The sequence below is a fragment of the Grammomys surdaster genome, unplaced genomic scaffold, assembly GCF_004785775.1.
Source record: "Grammomys surdaster isolate TR1022 unplaced genomic scaffold, NIH_TR_1.0 958, whole genome shotgun sequence".
In the NCBI taxonomy this organism is placed as follows: Eukaryota; Metazoa; Chordata; class Mammalia; order Rodentia; family Muridae; genus Grammomys; species Grammomys surdaster.
In genome coordinates this window covers 13,463,525-13,482,547 of record NW_021605377.1, presented here as the reverse complement: position 1 = coordinate 13,482,547, position 19,023 = coordinate 13,463,525, and the positions used below count along the sequence as shown (strand labels likewise).

The following is a 19,023-nucleotide window of genomic DNA, read 5'->3' as shown; positions in this document are numbered from 1 at the left end:
CCTTTGATTGATAACAGTGTTTTGGGCTTTGCCCATTGTCCAAAATGTGTCATGGTAGCTCATTACTGTGTTAATTTGCACATCCCTCATGAATCTGAAACTTTACATGCACATCTTTACATGTACTTGTTTTCTGTAAAACTTCCTTAGTGTCTTAGTCAGTGTTCTATTGCTGGGAAGACGCATCATGAGCACGCAACTCTTATAAAAGAAAGCATTTAATTAGGGTTGGCTTACAGATTTAGTCCATCATGGTCATGGCATGAACCATGATGAGAACCAGGCAGAGTAATTGAGAGTTTGACATCTGGATCTACAGACAGCAGGAACAAAGAAAGTCTGGATCTGGCTTTGGCTTTTGAACACTCAAAACCCACCCCCAGTGACACACTTCCTCCAGTAAGGCCACATCTATTCCAACAAGGCTATACCTTCGAATCCTTTTAGTTAGTACTACTTCCTGTTGACTAAGAGTTCATATATATTGATATTAGCCTATGGGGACCATTCTTATTCAAACTACTACAATAAAGTATCTGTTCCATTGTCATGTTCATTTTTAAATTAGTCTTATTTGTTTTAATTTTATTTTTATATTTTAAGTAATTCCTTTATTATATTTATATTTCTCAACTATTTTCTTCTCCCTTGAGGTTTGTTTTATTTCTGTTTTTTATTTCCCATAGAATAGAAGTTTTAATTTTAATTGTATTCAGCTTTTCAACTGGCTTTCTCTTGATCATAATTCCTTTCTATGTTTGACCTAAAAGATTATCAATACTCTAGGTTTTTTCCTTTCTCCCCCACCCCCGTTTTTTCTTTTTTTCCATATTTCTTTTATCTTCTATATATTTTCAACTTGCCATTTATGTTAATGGTGCATTTTGACTTAACATTTTTTAAAAGCATAAATCTGTCTACTATCAGAATTTTCATGTAAATGTTCCTAGTTTAGCTCCACTAGACTGGATTTTCTGTTATGTCAAAGACTCATATAGCTATTTTGGTCTCCTTTGCTCCTGCTGGTCAATGAGCTTTTTGGTTTTAGTGGTGGTATTGGTGTTGGTGGTGGTTTTGTTTTTTCTCCTTCACCTAATCCTAATCCATGCAGTTTTACTTACTGTATCTCCAATCATACGCTTCAAATCAGATGTTGTCTGTTAGTTGTTTGGTATCCTGGATGGTTCACCTCTCTATTTACATTCATTTGTTAATTGCCTTCATGTGTTCTGTCTGAGACTCAACTGAATCTATAAATTAGTTTGAGATGAACTAACATTACCCATGAGCTTTGATAATATTGCCCATGACCATGTCATCTCTCAGTTCTATAGCACTGGTTATCTGTGTCTTTTAGGTTTTCTATGAGGAGCTCATTTCTTTAAGTACGAGTTTTACCTGTTCAAGCAGGCCGGTTTTTCATTGTGAACATGTACTGCATTGTGAAACAGACCCTTTGCTTGTGAAAGATTTTGGCTGATGCTTCTAATGACTGAACTTGATCCTCAGTGGTTACTTTCTGTCTTGTTCTTGATTTTTGCATTATAAATTAATTTAGTTTTTTCTCCATACTGCAAAAGGTCTATTATTATAATCTTTAGCAATTAAAGAGAAAGTATAATTTTGGATATCTTCTAACATACAAAACAGAACTGTTTTCTGTCCCCTATTTTAGCCCCAACATTATATTTTAATGAGGCTCAATAAAATATTGCTTTTATTATAAAGAGCAAATTTCAAAAATACTATTATTATAAAATGAAATTTATTTCTCACATTATTCTTTGATAAGAGCAGCCTTTTTTTTCTTGCAAATTTTGGCCTGAGTTCCCAACATGAGTTTTCTCATTTGCAATGTGAGGTTATTATTTACTGTAAGACAAAGTTGTATATGATAGGATATTACAAGATTTTGAGTATTTTAACTATCATTTTCTCTGCTAAATCAACCACATTTTCTGAGATAAACATTCTAAACTTTTTATGTGAAATTTATGGTTATTTCAAAAACATAAGTCCTTATCAAATTTAATAATTTCTTCCCTGTTTCTAATAGGCATTCCATACTTAAAACATTACCTGCTCTGAGAGTCCTCAATGGTGACATGCTGAACTCTTATGACAATGTCCATATTGAAGAGTGCTATCATCAAGACCTAAGATGTTTCTTGGCACTTTGTCAGTACCAGCTTCAAGAATTCAACTTATTATCTGAGAAGTATATAATACAGAATGGGTAAGATTCTGGTGTTCTTTCTATTGTATTTAAAAGAAATAACGTAATATTAATACACACTTAAATATATAATTATCACAGTGACACTAGTTTAATTAGAAGCAATGTATCTGGGGAATGTCATCTCTATTGTAGTATTATTCTCAACATCATGTATATTCTTAAAATATGTCAATGTGTATTTTGAACATAATTATCTAATAGTCATAAATTTATTCAACAATTATTTTTCATAAGATTGAGTATCCTCTAAGAATTTATCGTTACAAGGGAATAAAGTAAATTTGAAAGCATATGACGTACATACCAAGGTGCCATATTACACATTACATTTACATATTACTCTACCATTTCATTATAGTGAAGAAAGCCTGTCAGTGTTTTTACATGTATCAAAGTCAAAAACTGGGAGTTATTCTAATACAACATTGAAAACTGCTAACTTCCTTTTCCTGACTTTGAATTCTTTCTATTAATTTATTTTTTCAGTCTACATCCTGATCATTGCCCCATCCCATCTCTCCCCTCACAAGTCCCTCTCCATGCCCCCTCCGCTTCTCCTCTGAGTGAGTGGAGTTACCCCTCCCATGTGTGTCCCCCAACTGTGGCACATGTCTCTGAAGGGCTAGATGGATTGATTCTCTCCCACTAAGGCCAGACAAGGCAGCCCAGTTACAGGAATGGATCCCAAGGACAGACAATAGCTTTAGGGACAGCCCCCACTCCAGTTGTTGGGGGACCTTGAATTCTTAATGCATTACAATGGATGAATTATAACGAACTTTCCATATCACAATTTAAAATTTTAATTGGCCCAGAAAATACATGAGCATTAGTATTTGTGAATAATTTCGGATTGTTTCACATATAGTTCCAATATAAAGAGAAAAATAATATGTCCTAAAAATTTTACGTAATTACTAAGGAATTTCTTCTTTCTTTCATTCTTATTTTTGAGGCTATAGTATAATTATATTATTTTTCATTTCTTTTCCTTACTCCAAACCTTCCAATGTACCTCCTTGAATGGGAAAGATCAAGAGCCAAAGTACATCGTGTTCTCAGTAATATTTACTAAACAATTATAACAAATATAATTGTTAGCGAAGAGAGACAGACAGAAAGACCCCTTTTAAATGCATGGACTCCTTTTTTTTTAAATGTTTGTTACAATGGTGTGTGTGTATCTGTGTGTGTATGTGTCTGTGTGTCTGAGTAGCAATAACCTGGGCACATAAGATATGCACATATGTAATATATTTTCAGGATTGATCATTTCTAAAGGATAGACACCTGGTCTGGTCAGTTTGCTATGAGAGCGTCTAGGAGCCTAAGTCACATCTGAATTGTTTCTATTTACATTATCAACCATATTCCTCTAACATCAGGTCATTTTCTATTAGAAATTTTTATGAATATATGGGTAATTCATATTAAAATGTTTGCATCTGAAAATAATTTCAATGTAACAAGAAATATTAAAACAAATTATTATTATATAGTAACTGCATCCATGAAATAGTCTTTAAATAGTAAATGTATTTATTTATTTACTTCTTTATTCTGGGATAGGGATGGAACGGAGTGCCTTGTGTGCTGTAGACAAGTGCTATAAACTTAGCTGCATCCTTAAAAGTAAGCAAGGAGAGTGGATATTAAGAGAGTGACTAAGAATGAGGCTCAGGCAGGTCAAATCCTCTATGTTTGTTAAGGCTTTCAAATGAGTATATGGAATTTTGACAAATTACACAGGAATAAAACCCAAAATATAGAAATCAAACCATTGTACAAGAGGACCTTAGCCATTTTACATTTGTTATCTTTGCCATGGATAACACTTGTCCATAGAATAACAGAAAGAAAAACGTTCCCAAAATATAAGTTTTTGGCCATCCAATACAAATATTCTGTTTAACAAGAGTCAGTGTAGAAAATATTTCTGGTTCATGAATAACTTCTCCACATCTATAACAGTCATTATTTCTCATGTTTATGATATCAAAAGCTTTTATTTAATTTTTCATTTTCAACCAAAAATACACTAAATTAAAATGGACCTAAAAATGTCAGGGATTTCGTCTTGATTGACACAGATCATAATAAACCACTGTTGTGAGTTTTGCTCGAAATAATATAAAATGGTGTATAAATGAGTAGAAAGAAATTATAGTGAAAAGTATTTCCAATTTCAAGTTCCTCTTTGGCAATATACTTAATTTTCTTTTTAAAACCTACCCAAGTTTTTGTGATTGTGTGTATACTTATTTAATGCTCTTATTTTTTATTTGTTCAGGGACATTTTCACTATGCATGCTGCAGACAGACTCTCACAGTACTATAAGGACTTAATGAAACTAAGTAATGAATGCAGATGTGCCCATGAACAAGGAGATGTAAATACCATCAAGAGGTCGGCAGCAGAAACTGAAAAAAACCATCCAGACTTTTCAAACACTGACAGCACACTGCAAAAGAAGGCCTTTCATGCTGAGACTAACAATTGTGAAGCAGATTCACCAGCTATTTCTACAAACTTGTTGGACACTGCCTCCAGACCTTCTGCATCAAATTGTGAAGAACTGAAAGGAAGAAATCAGGAACAGCTTATAGTGCAGAAGAACGAACACAGCAGGATCAATAGTCTCTCCACCAGCAGAGCCTCCTTCACAGAAATCAAGATGGCAGATTCTCCAATGAGTAATCAACACAATGACGAACAAACTGCATCAATGTAAGACCCTATTCCTTAATAGATGTCATATCTAATGTTTGTATGTGTGTGCAATGTATACATGTATTTCGTGCACACATGTGGATGTTCATTCCCATGCCAACAAAGGCCAAAGAGTGTCATGCCCTATCACTGTCTTGTTCTCTAGAGACAATGTCTTTCACTGAGCTTATCGCTCTAGTGGCAGCCAGCCAATGCAGATCATCTGTCCTCCTGTCTTGATCTACTGCAGCACTGGAATTACAGTGCCAGATGGCTATATCTGGCTCTTCATGTTGTTGGTTACAATTACAGCTCCTAGGTTTTCTCAGAAAGTGCTGTTTTCCATTGACAGCTCTCCAGAAACAGAACCATGATTACTATTTTTGATAACTGATCATAGTCATTGGTAAGAACTAGTAGCTAGGTAATTTGAATCAACATTATTTTTATATTGATTCTCTTAACTACTTTTCATAATATACACAGAAAAATTTTCATAGTTGAAATAAATTCGGTTTAATTCAGGCAAGTTTAATTCATTTTCTAGGATTATTTAATTTTGAATGAGAATGAAATTGTTTTACTCCTTCCAAACTTCTAAACACATAAAATTATTTTAATAAAATTATATATCCTAAAATAATTTATTCCACATAATCAGAATATGTTATCCTCTGAAATATGTCTTTATAAGTTCCACTTATCTAGTACATGTATAATAAGTATGTATGTGAGATTTTGCATGTATATGCCATAGATTTCTTTGTCATAACAGCTCTGGAAGGTAATTAATCACATTAAGTCCCTAGTACGCATTATATTCCTTAAGAAATCTCCTGGAGTTCTGTAACTGTTGATCCAGTAAGGATGGCTTTGGCTTTGGCCTATTGACTTCATTGTTTTCTGTACTTTTACCCTTAGTATCAGATCAGCAAGATTCAGCTTCTCCTATAAAGATTGGTATTAAACAGAGCAGAGCCAATGTCACAGGGGGCTGTTTTGCTTTTCTTATCTTTATTCCAGTAGATGTCTGTGGAAACAGTGATTTTTTTTTCTGGAAACTATGTTTGCTTGGTACATTCAGATGTACGTAAGATACTTATTTCCTATTGTAAAAGTGTTTAAAAATACTTTGATAATTTTTGAGAATTTCATCCTGCTCCTCTTAGATGTTGACTCTCCTTCTAGCCCTCTCTCCAACATTGTATCTTCTTGTTTTGTTGTTGTTGTTGTTGTTATTTAGAAGTAACTATTGAGTGATAGATGCCCTGGTCCAATGTAAACATTTTAACAAATTCGGTCTTTATTTTCTGATATATTTAATCATCTTATTTTTCTTAATCTTCACCCCAGACACCCCACAAGTTGTTTATGAAGTCTTTAAAATGATCTATACTTGGATCTTCTTGACAAATGATCAGGAAAACAGCCAAATAATTTTAATATGTATTAATGAAGACAAAAAATAGAGATATAACAAAGACCTAAAAGATAACAGTAACAACTACAAAAAGAGCAACAACATAGAAAAACAAAAAAGACATCAAAGCTTGCTGCATGTGACCACTCAGGAAAATCCATCCCACTGTAAATCCCTTTCTTCAGAGAGATTCTCACATGCTAAGCTGAAGACAATTTGTACTTCATGATTTTTCACTCAGTAAAACAAATCTGATGATGACAGAGCTGTTTTTTTTTTCAACAATGCTGTGAATTCCATGTTGAGGAAAACCTAAAATCAACCTTTTCCTTCTTCTAATATGGTGAAGAGTGATTTTTTTTGTCAGTTCCACTCAGGGAAATATCACTGTATTCTTGTGCTTCCATTAGGGACTGGGGAAGGATAGGGTAAGATAATCACAGCATCAGTTCCTGTAGGAAAATTTTATAGTTGCCTTCAGTATATCTGTAAACTATATAAGACACTGTTTTAACTCAGTATATTTTCTAAAAGGCCTTTCAGCATTGACTGCTCATACTTCAGTTTCCTCCAGTGCTGGACATTGAATCTAAGACCTTGTCCATATTAGACAAGCATTCTACCACTGAGCTACATCCTAACCATTAGTTTAAAAACTAGTTTTAATGTGATACAGGCAATTAGGATTTACTCTGACATTTTGAGACATAAATTGGTTTATGAACCTTCTTCTCATGGCTTTGTCACCTCTTGTAGCCTCTTGTCCACTTTCTTTCTCTTTTAAAAAATAGTCATTTTATTCTTTTACATTTCAAATGATATCCCCCTTCCTGGTTTTCTCTCTGCAACCCCCCTCATTCCATCCTCCCTTCCCTTTGCCTCTAAGAGGATGCTTCTCTACCCACACACCCACTCCTGCATCACCGCTCTAGCATCCCCCATGCAGGGGCATCAAGCCTTCAGAAGGCCAAGGGCCTTCCTTCTCATTGATGCCAGATAAGGCTATCCTCTGCTACATATGTAGCTGGAGCTATGGATCCCTCCATGTGTACCCTTTGGTTGGTGGTTTAGTCCCTGGAAGCTCTGGGGGCGGGGGGAGCCTGGTTAATTGATATTGTTCTTCCTAGGGGTTACAGTCCCATTCAGCCCCTTCAGTCCTTCCCCTAGCTCTTCCACTGGGGCCCACAGGCTCAGTTTGATGGTCAGCTGTGAGTATCTGGATCCGTATTGGTCAGTTGCTGGAAGAACATCACAGGAGACAGCCATATCAGGCTCCTGTCAGCAAGCTCTTCTTGGCATCAGCAATAGTGTCTGAGTTTGGTGACTGTATATGGGATGGATCCATAGGTGGGGCAGTCTCTTGGATGGCTTTTCCTTCAGTGACTGATCCATTTTTGTCCTGCATTTTCTTTAAACAGGAACAATTCTGGGTTAAAAATTTTGAGATGGGTTCTGTCCACTTTCAAGTCAAATCTTCTGTAATCCTCATCCCCAACCTCAACATGTTGCCTTTTGTTTGTAGATTCATGGCTATGTTCATTCCCACACACATACATCTATATAAGCACTAAAACTGGGATCCTAATACAAGAGAAAACATGCCGTGTATAGTTCTGAGGTTTAGTTATCTTAATATAGTATTTCTTGATTCATCTGTTTTCCGATAAGTCTTATCACTCCATTTTCTATATGTTCAAATGAAATTCTGTTGTGTATATATCTACATTTTACTATCTCTTCGTATGTTGATTGGTATCTGGGCTAATTCTATTTCCTTTTAACTGTAGCAGAGGTGTCCTTATATATCCCAGGCAGGCTTTTTACTCAGAAACTTCCTATTCCAGGCTCCCAAATTCTCAGATTGCAGTAATGCACACTCAGACCAGGCTTATTTTTCTTTATTATATCTATTATATCATATTATTTTGAGATATCCTCATTTAATTTCATTCAAAAGATAAATGGGTGAAGAAATAATTGTATAAATATGATTTAAATCTTTAGCAATTTTTATGAACTTTGGTTTATTCTACAAGGTGGAAATGAGTTGTCAGAAATGCAAGTATTTCTCCTGAGTATTAAAACTACGTTATCTTGTTACTTTTCTATTGCTGTGAAGAGACACCATTACCAAGGCAACTTAAAAAAGAGAGCATTTGATGGGCAACTTGCTTACAGTTTTGGAGGGTGAGTCCATGACTGTCCTGATGGGGAGCATGGAGGCATGCAGGCAGACATAGCAATGAAGCAGTAGCTAAGAGCTTAAGTCTGATCAGAAAGTTAATGTTATAGAGGCTGACTTGGCCTAGTGTGGGATTCTCACTCTAGGACTCCAACCCCAGTCCTCATGACACAACTTCTTCAGCAAGGCTGTACCTCTTAATGCCTCCAAAAACTGTCTCCTTAAGGACCTAAATTCCAATACATTAGCTTTTTAGGGTCCTTCTCATGCAAGCCACTAGATATGTATAATTTATATTTGACCAGAAGTTTTAGCCACTAACTTCAATCTTATATTCATGGCAAAAACAGATTAGAGGATTAAGCTGGCTGTAAGTAAAATGGTGGTGACAAAGATGTTGGTGGTAATGGTGATGATGTTGATGGTGGTGATGATGATGAAGGTGATTATGATTATTATAGTCACTATGGAAAAGAAAAGCACCAATAGAAAATAATTTTGTATGTATCCTAATTCACTTCAAATATATTTTGAGGAAAAAAATACATGGTCATATCTGAGTGACACTATTACTTAATTACATTTTTTAGATGAATATGATAAGGAAAGAATTTAACAATTGTGCTCATTTTTTTTCCGTTTCTGTGATTAAATTACCATGAGAAAAGCAACTTGCAGGAGGAAGTGCTTATTAAGCACTTAAGGTTTCAGAGTGATAAGAGTCCATCATCATCTCAGTGGGGAAATATAGCATCATGCAGACATGGTGTCTAAAACATCAAGCTCGGAGCTCCATTGTAAAGCACAAGCAGGAAGCCAAGAAAGCAAACTGGGAATAGCACACGGTTTGTAAAACCTCGAAACTTGCCCCCAGTGATATATTTCTTTTTGTGAGACCATACTTCCTAAAGCTACCTAAACAGTATTACCAATTAGGGACCAAATATTTAAAACTCTGAGACTTTTGGGTTATCCCACTTAAATCACTACATTCTGTTTCCTGACACCAATAAGCTCATATGTATCTTAAACTATGAAAAGTATTTATTCCAACTTCAAAAGTTTACATATTCTTTTAGTCCCAACAATGTTTAAAAACCCAAAGTTCCTTTGGACCAATAAGAAATCTCCTAATTGTAACTTCCTATAAGATTAAACAGTAAACTGCATACTTCCAGCATAAAATGGTGCAGGATATACACTACCATTCCAAAAGGCAATCCAAAGAGGACATAGTGAAGACATACTTGACCACAGCAAGAATAAAATCTAGCAGGGCATACTTCAAATCCTACAGCTCCATCTCTGATGTCAAAGTATCTGATGGCTCCACCATCCCACCCTTGCTGCCAGCAACCCACATATCTCTCCCGGGCTGGTACTCTCATTTGTGAAGCTTCCTTGGCAGATATCCCATGGCTCTATCATCTACCAATATATCCACTGCAACCCAGACTTTACTTTCACAGCTTCAAAAATAGCTTTTGGAGGCCTTCACACATAACTGCGCTGCCAGGCACGTTGACTTGTTCAGCTCTCTAAAATGGCCTCATGAAATGGAATCATGAAGATTCCATGACTCCATAATTTGTATATCTTTCATGACTCTGAAGCCAGCATTATGTGGGAAAACCGTTATATGTTTGAAGTACTTTATTTATTTATTTATTTATTTATTTATTTATTTATTTATTTTACAGGGATTTACAGTTAGGAGATTGCCTTAAGTCTCAGAAGAGACTTTGGCCTTTTGAATAGTATTGAGATTGAAAGATTATGATGACTTTGGCATTAGACTGAATACAATTTTCATCACGATATAGCCAGGATCCTGCGGAGGAAGAGGAGTGGAGTATGTTGGTTTGGATGAGATGCCCTTATCTCAAACATTTGAATACTAGATTCCTAGTAGGCAGTACCCATTAGTCAGTTTTGGAGGTGGGTTTGATAGGTTTGGATAAATCTTTGACCCCTTGAATGATTTTGCAGAAGCTTTTGTTTACTGTTTCTTTCTTGGAGCAGAAAATTCCTTAGGAATTTTGTTTTCAGTCTTTAGAAGCTGGGCTGGATGGTTTTGCCCTCAGGATATCCTTCCCTTTGTTCCAAAGAAAATCAAGCCTCCTCTGCATCTTCTGATTTTTCTCAGTACAAGCCTTGGCCTAAACATTTTGTTTTTCTCATCAAACTGTATATTTCTTTCTGCCCACTTGATCTGTTTTCATTGTAGATCTACATTATACTGGTGGCTAGAAATGACAAGGCATTATCAATATTAACTTATTTTTACAATTTCCTTTGCCAAGGAACCAAGACCATTACTTTTTAGATTAAACCTCAGGAAAATGCTTAGAACAAGGGCAAAAAGCAGTAACACTTTTGTCAAAATATAACCACAATATTTTGTTATCCAGGTGCTAATATTGTTCTCCTTGAAACCTAACCGACTTGGGTGTCCAGGATCCTCTAAGATGGTCCATTAATTTCTATTTACAGCATTGAAACACTATTCTCGACCCAAGTCTCAAAGTCATCTAGATTCCTTCAAAAATCACTTGTTCATCTTCTTCATGAAGTAGCCCACTCCCTGATACCAACTTCTATATAAGTAATTTTCTATTGTTTTGAGAAGACACCATAATCAAGGAATTTATTTGAGGGTAATACATCAAAGAGATAAGAGTCCATCATCATTAGATCAAGACAACAGGGTAACAAGGAAGCTGGATTCTGGAACTGAAAACTGGGAGTGCGCATCTAAAATCTGGAGACTTAAGGTTTAAAGGCGCAACTCTGGGTAATGTAAAATTTAGTCCAGCCAAACAAACAAAAAAGTTATTGCAAATTCTGTCAGGAAAATGTTGAGAAATGGATTTGCTCTTCATATACCTTTTAAATCAGACACAGAAATTCCACAAGAAATTAAGGTAGAATTGCTATCACTTTCATTTATACCTTGTATGTACCTCGACAAAATTCCTATAATAATCTGTGAGAAAAGAAACTCATTCCAACTCAGGAGAGCAACTCCTTGTCTGACATTTTCAAAGATCCATGAGCTAGGACAGGTTAGAATTTCCTAATGGGCATATACATGAGTACTGTATTTTCAAGTGGCCAAGAAGCCAAGAGAAGCTGGTAAAATACCTCCTAGGGTCTTTCCTCTTGCCATGAAGAATGTGAAGAATGTCATTCCTCTTCCTTTCTAAGGGAACCCACGGTGACAAACACCTAATCCTACTTTGCCAAGTCCAATATTGATTTCTGAACTTTTGGAACCCCTCCTCTTTACCATCCTTCCCAACTATGAAACAATGCCCCCATTATCTAAAAGAGTCTCTGTAACCTCTTTCATCTTAAAAGTTATTAAAACAAAAATTTAAAACTCTTTCTGAAGCTAAATCCCTCTCTGAAATTTTGGCTCATTCTCTCTTTCAGATTGGATATCCATACCACTTTACATTTATGACTGTCTTTAAACAAAGAAGGGACTTTGTTTTTAAATAAGATTTTAAATAAGATTGTTCATATTTATGTACAGGTCACAAAGACCTCTTTTTTATTTGTATCTTTAAATTTTTACAAGAGTGATGAATTTATATAATTTTCACCCTTCCTGCTCCCTTTGTAACTTCCTGTGTCTCCTTTACTCATTGTCAAATGTGTAAATTTGTAATTGTATATATGAGTATAAAAATACAACCTGATTTATCCATTTAATGTTATTCATATGCATTTAGGAAATAGAATTTGTGATCAGTTAACCTATCAAGGGCTTACTCCTAGATAATACTAATCCATGCTCTTTCCTCAGGAATTTATTACCTGCAGCTCTTCATCTAGAGGTAGAGCTTTGCAAGATTATTCTCACCTACAATGGCATACCAAGTGCTACTAGCATGTTGGTGGTCCAATATAGGCGCCAATATTGTTGAGATTCCCTGGGTGTGGTTTCCCTGTCATTTATAGAACACCATATTTGCAGCAGCTTATGAAGACCTCTTATTTACCTTCTGAGTATCCATGTATGCTAAAATAGTTTCCTCTTTCTACATTTAGCAAGGCAGCAATGGTAATCCAAGCACAATGGCGTAGTTACATTGCACGCAGACAGATTAATTGCTCTGCAAAAATGCATCCGAACGCAACAGAACCGCTGCACGATCCCTTCATCAATAACCAGACTACTTCCATTGAAGAAAGAAGAAAAACTATTATGAATATCCAAGAACCAAGGGAGAAAGCTGCTCTTCATATTCAGGTTAATTCAAACTTTTGATAGCAGAGTTAGTCATAAAAATACATTTCTCATGTTTCTCTCAGTCAGTCTGTGTTTTTATAAGCATCAGTAATTTAATGTTAATTATTTCACACTTACAGGCTGCAAGCTAGGTAACAGGTGGGTATGGTTCTGTTGAATATCAAGACTGTAGGTGATAGTCCTTCAATCTGAAGTACTATGACCTTCAGTGTTGTTAAAACTAATACATACAATGGCCTTTAAACTTCTCATTGTACTAAGTCCTTTACTTATTTGATTTGATTTATTTCATGATATTTCATGAGGTTATTAGAAATTGGATTGCTTCTTGCTTTGTTTCTCAGTATGTTTGTAGTTAGCATAAAGGAAATCTCTGATTTTTATCTGCTTGAGTTTCTTTTAATTGAGAATTTAATATGTGTGTATAACAAATTTTGGTGAAATCCACCCCCCATTTCATCTTTTCATGTTCCTGTTCACAACTTTTCCCTCTCCAACATATGTTCTCTTTCTAATGATCCACTCAATCCACTTAGCACTGTTTCTATAGATAATGATTATGTTCAGCAAAGTAGCAGAATACAAACTAACCAGAAAGTCAGTACTCTAAGCTGATTATGAAGACCTCTTATTTACCTTCTGAGTATTCATGTATGCTAAAATAGTTTCCTCTTTCTACATTTAGCAAGGCAGCAATGGTAATCTAAGCACAATGGCGTAGTTACATTGCACACAGACAGATTAATTGCTCTGCAAAAATGCATCCGAACACAACAGAACCCCTGCACGATCCCTTCATCAATAATCAAGTCTCTGTCCTTGAGTCTATGTCATATACACAGGCTAAACAGTTCATGCATCAACAAATGACAAGGATTCGATTGTGAATGATCTTGGTGATGTGTTCTTGAATTTAATTTGCAAGTATTTGATTGATAATTTTTACATTTTCATTAATAATTAATTAGGGAGATTGGACTATCATTTCATTGTTGTTGTATCTTTGTTTGGTTTTGGTACTGAAGTGATAAAAAGAATTCTTCAGAGAAAGAGTTTGGAAGTGCTCCTTTCTTTTCTGTTATGGAATAACTTGAGGAGTAGTGGTGTTAGTTCTTTGCAGGTCTGTAAGAATACTGTACTGAACCCATCTGGCCTTGCACTGTTTTGAGATGGGAGAGTTTTTTCTTTGTTAAAATCAATTTGTTTATTCACTTTATCTTCTGATTGTAGTCCTCTCAGTCAAGTCCTCTTCTCTCTCTACCCACTTAGCTCCTCTCTTTCTCCTCGGAGAAGGGAAGGCTGCTCCTGAATATCAACCAGCTTTGGCTTATGAAGTTGCAGTAGGACTAGGTGCATCTTCTCCTATTGAGCCTAGACAAGGCTTTCCAGTTAGGAGGAAGGGGTACAGAGTCATACAATAGAGTCAGAGACAGTCCTTGCTCCAGTTGTTAGGGATTTCAAGTTTCAAATGAAGACTATTAAGCTTCTGTTAACCACATCTCTTAAATATGTGTAGGGGGCCGAGGTCCATTCACTGCATGCTTTTTTGTTAGTGGTTCAGTCTCTGGGAGCACTTATGGGCTCAGATTAGTTGATTCTGCAGGTTTTCTTTTGGTGTCCTTGACCCCTCTGGGTCCTGTCTCCAAGTACTGCAACCTCAATCTAGTATATTTGTCTAATCATCTAAGATTTTAGTGAAAGCTAGTAATTCGACCTAATTGATAGCTATTCTAGAAATATATTTAAAAACTCTAACAAAAATTTAAAGCTTTTCAAATGCCTGCTTTTTTAATTAAAAACTTAGAAGTCAAGAAGGGAAAGTGAAGGGAGGAATTCTGGGAGTGGAAGGATAGATCCAGTAGGCCCAGCGTCGAGAAAAATGGTAGAGAAGAATAAGGGAATCAAAAGAAAATACTCACGATAATGCCAGAGGGGAAAATGCTACATTGTGTGCTAATGGCAAATAAGATAAATAAATAAATAAATAAATAAATAGATAAATAAATAAATAAATAAGTAAAATACTTGTCTTAGTATCACCAAGACAAGATTTCACAATGAATTTTAACTTGATTACCTTTTTATTTTATTTATTTACTCAATGCAGTTTTTGACCTCTTCTCCCTTTTTCTCCAGCCCTGTTTACTCTGGGCCCCTCTGGGCCCCACTTGCACATATGAGGGCATCAGATCTCATTATGGATGGTTGTGAGCCACCATGTGGTTGCTGGGATTTGAACTCATGACCTCTGGAAGAGCAGTCAGTGCTCTTAACCGCTGAGCCATCTCACCAGCCCCTCAATGAAGCTTTTTTTTTTAATGCTTGCACTATATAGATCATCATTAAAAACAAAAGCGACCAAAGGTCAATCAACAGTCTTTTAATTTTACATGATCTTTAAGATTTATTTATTTATTTATTTATTTATTTATTTATTTATTTATTTTATGTATATGAGCACTCCGTCTGCATGTGCCAGAAGAGGGCATCAGATCCCATTGCAGATGGTTGTGAGCCAACAACCATGTGGTTGCTGGGAATTGAACTCATAACTTCTGGAAGAGCAGCCAGTGCTCTTTACTGCTGAGTCATCTCTTCAGCCTCTTTATATGATCTTTAATGTCACATGACTTTCTGACTTGGAAAATTAAGTAAATAGAGTTTCTAGAAAAAAAAAAGGACGTCAGAAATTTGGGATTAAAAACATTAAATGAATGTCCATTATAAAAGTACCTTTTATTCACTTGATGAAGTGTTATCTCTGAAGCTTACTGCTAACCTTCGCCTAGTCTTGGGAGGTTCTAGCATCCCTACAATCTTATCTAAGCCTAGAGTGTTTTCAGCCTCTGAGACATACTGATGAATCAGCTCACCCTTTCTATTTCTTTCTGAACTCTCACTGACTGATTCAACTCAGCTGTTCTGTCTCAAACCCCTCTGCAAGTTGACGGAGTCAACCTGGCTTCTCTCTCTGCCTCCCCCGAATTGCTCTGCTTGGCCTCAAACTAACTCTAGCAATCTGTTTGAATCTCCTAGCCATTCTTACTTTCTGGCTTGGTCTGTCTTCATCTGTGTCTAGCTTGTTCTCTCTCTGCAACCTGTCTCTATACAGCTCACCCAGTAATCCTGCCTCCTCCTCTTCTCTTCTCTGTACTGCTCTCTCTCAAGTAGCTTCCCTTTCCTCTTTCTCCTTGTGAGAGAGTTGGGCATATCCTATTCTGTCAAATCTTTTTCTGATTTGTCACTTTGTCTGCCATGCAATTAGATATCTCTCTCAAACATCATAACTTCCTTCTGTAAACTAGCTTTATCTTCATTGTTTGGAATTAAAAGTATGTACTAAGAGCTTGTTTGTATTCCAGCCAGAGGGATTAAAAGTTGCTAAGGACTGAGACACACCACAAACAAAAACAGGATTTTTTCAGTAAATGTACAATATCAGGGTTCAAATTGTGATCAATTATCCTTCAACATATGATCATTACTATACAAAAACTTGGATTTGTTATATGTACATTATGTAATTTAGTATATAGCAATCATTCATTATTTTATTTTTTGTGAGTGGGTACATACAGGATTACCATGATCATCTGTCTTCCCACTGGAATGTAAACCTCAACTGGAGTCTTAGGAAGTCACCAGTGGGTACAATATGACTGAAATGGCACACCCACTTCTCTGAGTCTACCTGTATAAGATAGTTCAGTAGTGAGGGGTATTGTCCCTTAACTTATTTCTCCATCTTTTTTGGCTGTTGGTTGATCCATTCATGCGAAGACCTAGTGAAGTCACAATAGTTGTTGAGACCTTGTGGTTACAATGACCCTAGATTGCCCAGAGAGCATTTTTCAGCCTTTCCTCATTGAATCAGGCTTCTATAGTCCAGGCTTCTATAGACACCCACTTCTGCATTGTACCTTGACTCCTGGAGGGACCAGCATATATAAGTTAAGTATGTGAACTCAGGCATCATGAATTCTTAGTACCTTATATATCCATCCGTCTCTACTTTCATTGCAGTTCACTGGGAAGCGAGGCTTCTCTGATTAAGTCTGTGTGACTATTGTCTATGGGTATCAATGTATACATTAAAGTGGTTCCATGCTATGTCAATCTTACTGAACAATAGAGTTAAAATAGAACTTGATTTTAATTTGCAAAAATCCTAAGCTGAATTAGGAATCCACAGGTTACATAAATGGCATATTATATTAGCAAGAAGTAAACACACAATTTAAAAAATAAATGAGACTATAGTCCCCTTTGTACCCTTGGACAACTATCTGCTTATCTTGGAAATGAAGCATATGTCTGAGAATGGAAACTGAAGGAGTGGTTGTTGATGTTGTTGTTTGTATTTGTATTTTGAGATAAAGTAATGATGCTGGCTTCAACCTCATTGTGCTGCCAAAGCTAGTTTTATTTTTTTTTTTAGTCAAAAAGATCATTTTTAATATAGTCATATTGTATACTGAATTTTCTAATTATTTAAGAACAGGATGACACAATAGGCTCAGAAGCTTATCCTTGAAACAAGACACACTGTTAATGTCTGGACATCTTATATTTTTAAATTGAATTTTATTTTTTATTGGATATTTTCTTTATTTACGTTTCAAATGTTATCCCGTTTCCCGGTTCTCTTCCAACCCCAAAACCCCCTATCACATTTCACCTCCCCTACTTCTATGAGGGTGTTCCCCCACCCACCCACCCACCCACCCACTCCCACCTCCTTGCTCTCGAATTCCTCTACACTGGTGCATTGAGCCTTCACAGGATCAAGCGCCTCTTTTCCCATTGATGTCCAACAAGGCCATCCTCTGCTACATATGCAGCTGGAGCTATGAGTCTCTGCATTTGTACTCTTTGGTTGGTGGTTTAGTTCCTGGGAGCTCTGGAGGGTCTGGTTGGTTGATATTATTGTTCTTCCTATGGGGTCGCAAACCCCTTCAGCTCCTTCAGTTCTTTCTCTAATTCCTCGATTGGGGACCCTATAGGGAACTCCGTGCTCAATCCAATGGTTGGCTGTGAGCATCCACCTCTTTAATTCCTGATGTGCTTGCAGTAGACTTCCAGGTTATGGGGATACATGCAAATACCATCCATTCCATCTTTACCTTATTTGTTACTACTTCTAAGGTTGTTGGGAGAAGCTACGTTGTATCTGTTGCTGGAGAGATTTGATAGAAACAATTTTTTCATTTAGAGAAGTAGGATAGAAAATAAGAGTGGTAGAACAGACAGTGCTTGAGAAGAATGTCACAAGGTTGAGAGAAATAACTCAATTTCCACATCAAGATGTGAATAATGGCTGGGTAGAGGAATTGAATAAGAGAAAACTGGTCTCTCGGACAGTGTATCAGACCTGAAAGTAGGACTTTTATCCATGAAGACAGGGAGAATCACAGGTTTTCGAGTTAAAATGGAAACAATGAAAGGCTGAAGTTTCTACCCTTCAATAACTACTTGTAGTAAGAACCTTATTCAACCGTAAATCTCTGTCTTTCTGGATGAATCACGTTAGAAAACTTTCACTACCCTCTGTCAGAGAAAACGGTGGAATCCTGATGAAGAGGTTTACGGACTTGATTCTTCATTTGTTAAAATCCAATGGCTACAGATACAGTAGTGACACTGTGAGGGACTGTATGCTCTGTGTCTGCCTATATCAACATTCTCAACATTCTGCTCAAGGCCGTATTTGCTGACAGTATTATTAGTAATAGTCAGTTTAGCACAGCTTCTATTTGTTCGAAAAGTGCCAGGAAATGCAGGACTTTTCTATATCTTTGAATGTGTCCTGAAAAAATATTTGACATTTTAATTTCAAGATAAATTAGTTATAGGATGAGAGTGCAAGGTTGTACATTGAGTCTTTGGATATTCTTTATCTAAAATGACATTTTGAGTCTTTGGATATTCTTTTTCTAAAATGACATTGTCTGAAATTGCTTTCCTGACCTTGACCATTATTATACTATATGATTTTCAGCCTTCTGTATATTTGCAGTATCTATTTTGTCTATTTTCAGTCCCCACCACTATTAGAATACAAAGTCCATTCATATAGGCTTGTTTGTATGTTTTAAGCTCTACCATCTGAGCATGGCATGTGAGAGACATTTAATAAATTTCAAAATCAATGGTCTTTACTGTCCCAGATTTATATGATGGGCCACATGACAGAATACTGAACCACTGGTTCATA

At 36.1% G+C, this 19,023-nt stretch overlaps 1 protein-coding gene across 2 annotated transcripts in view; it reads left to right on the top strand.

Annotated features, from left to right (window-relative positions):
• Window positions 1–19,023, top strand: part of Lrriq1 (leucine rich repeats and IQ motif containing 1) — a 184,683-nt gene that overhangs the window by 60,160 nt on the left and 105,500 nt on the right. For both annotated transcript variants that reach the window (XM_028783108.1, XM_028783107.1), the window contains 3 exons: window positions 2,057–2,236; window positions 4,530–4,967; window positions 12,608–12,809. In XM_028783108.1, the coding sequence (XP_028638941.1) occupies window positions 2,057–2,236; window positions 4,530–4,967; window positions 12,608–12,809 (820 nt within the window). The remainder of the gene's footprint in view (window positions 1–2,056; window positions 2,237–4,529; window positions 4,968–12,607; window positions 12,810–19,023) is intronic.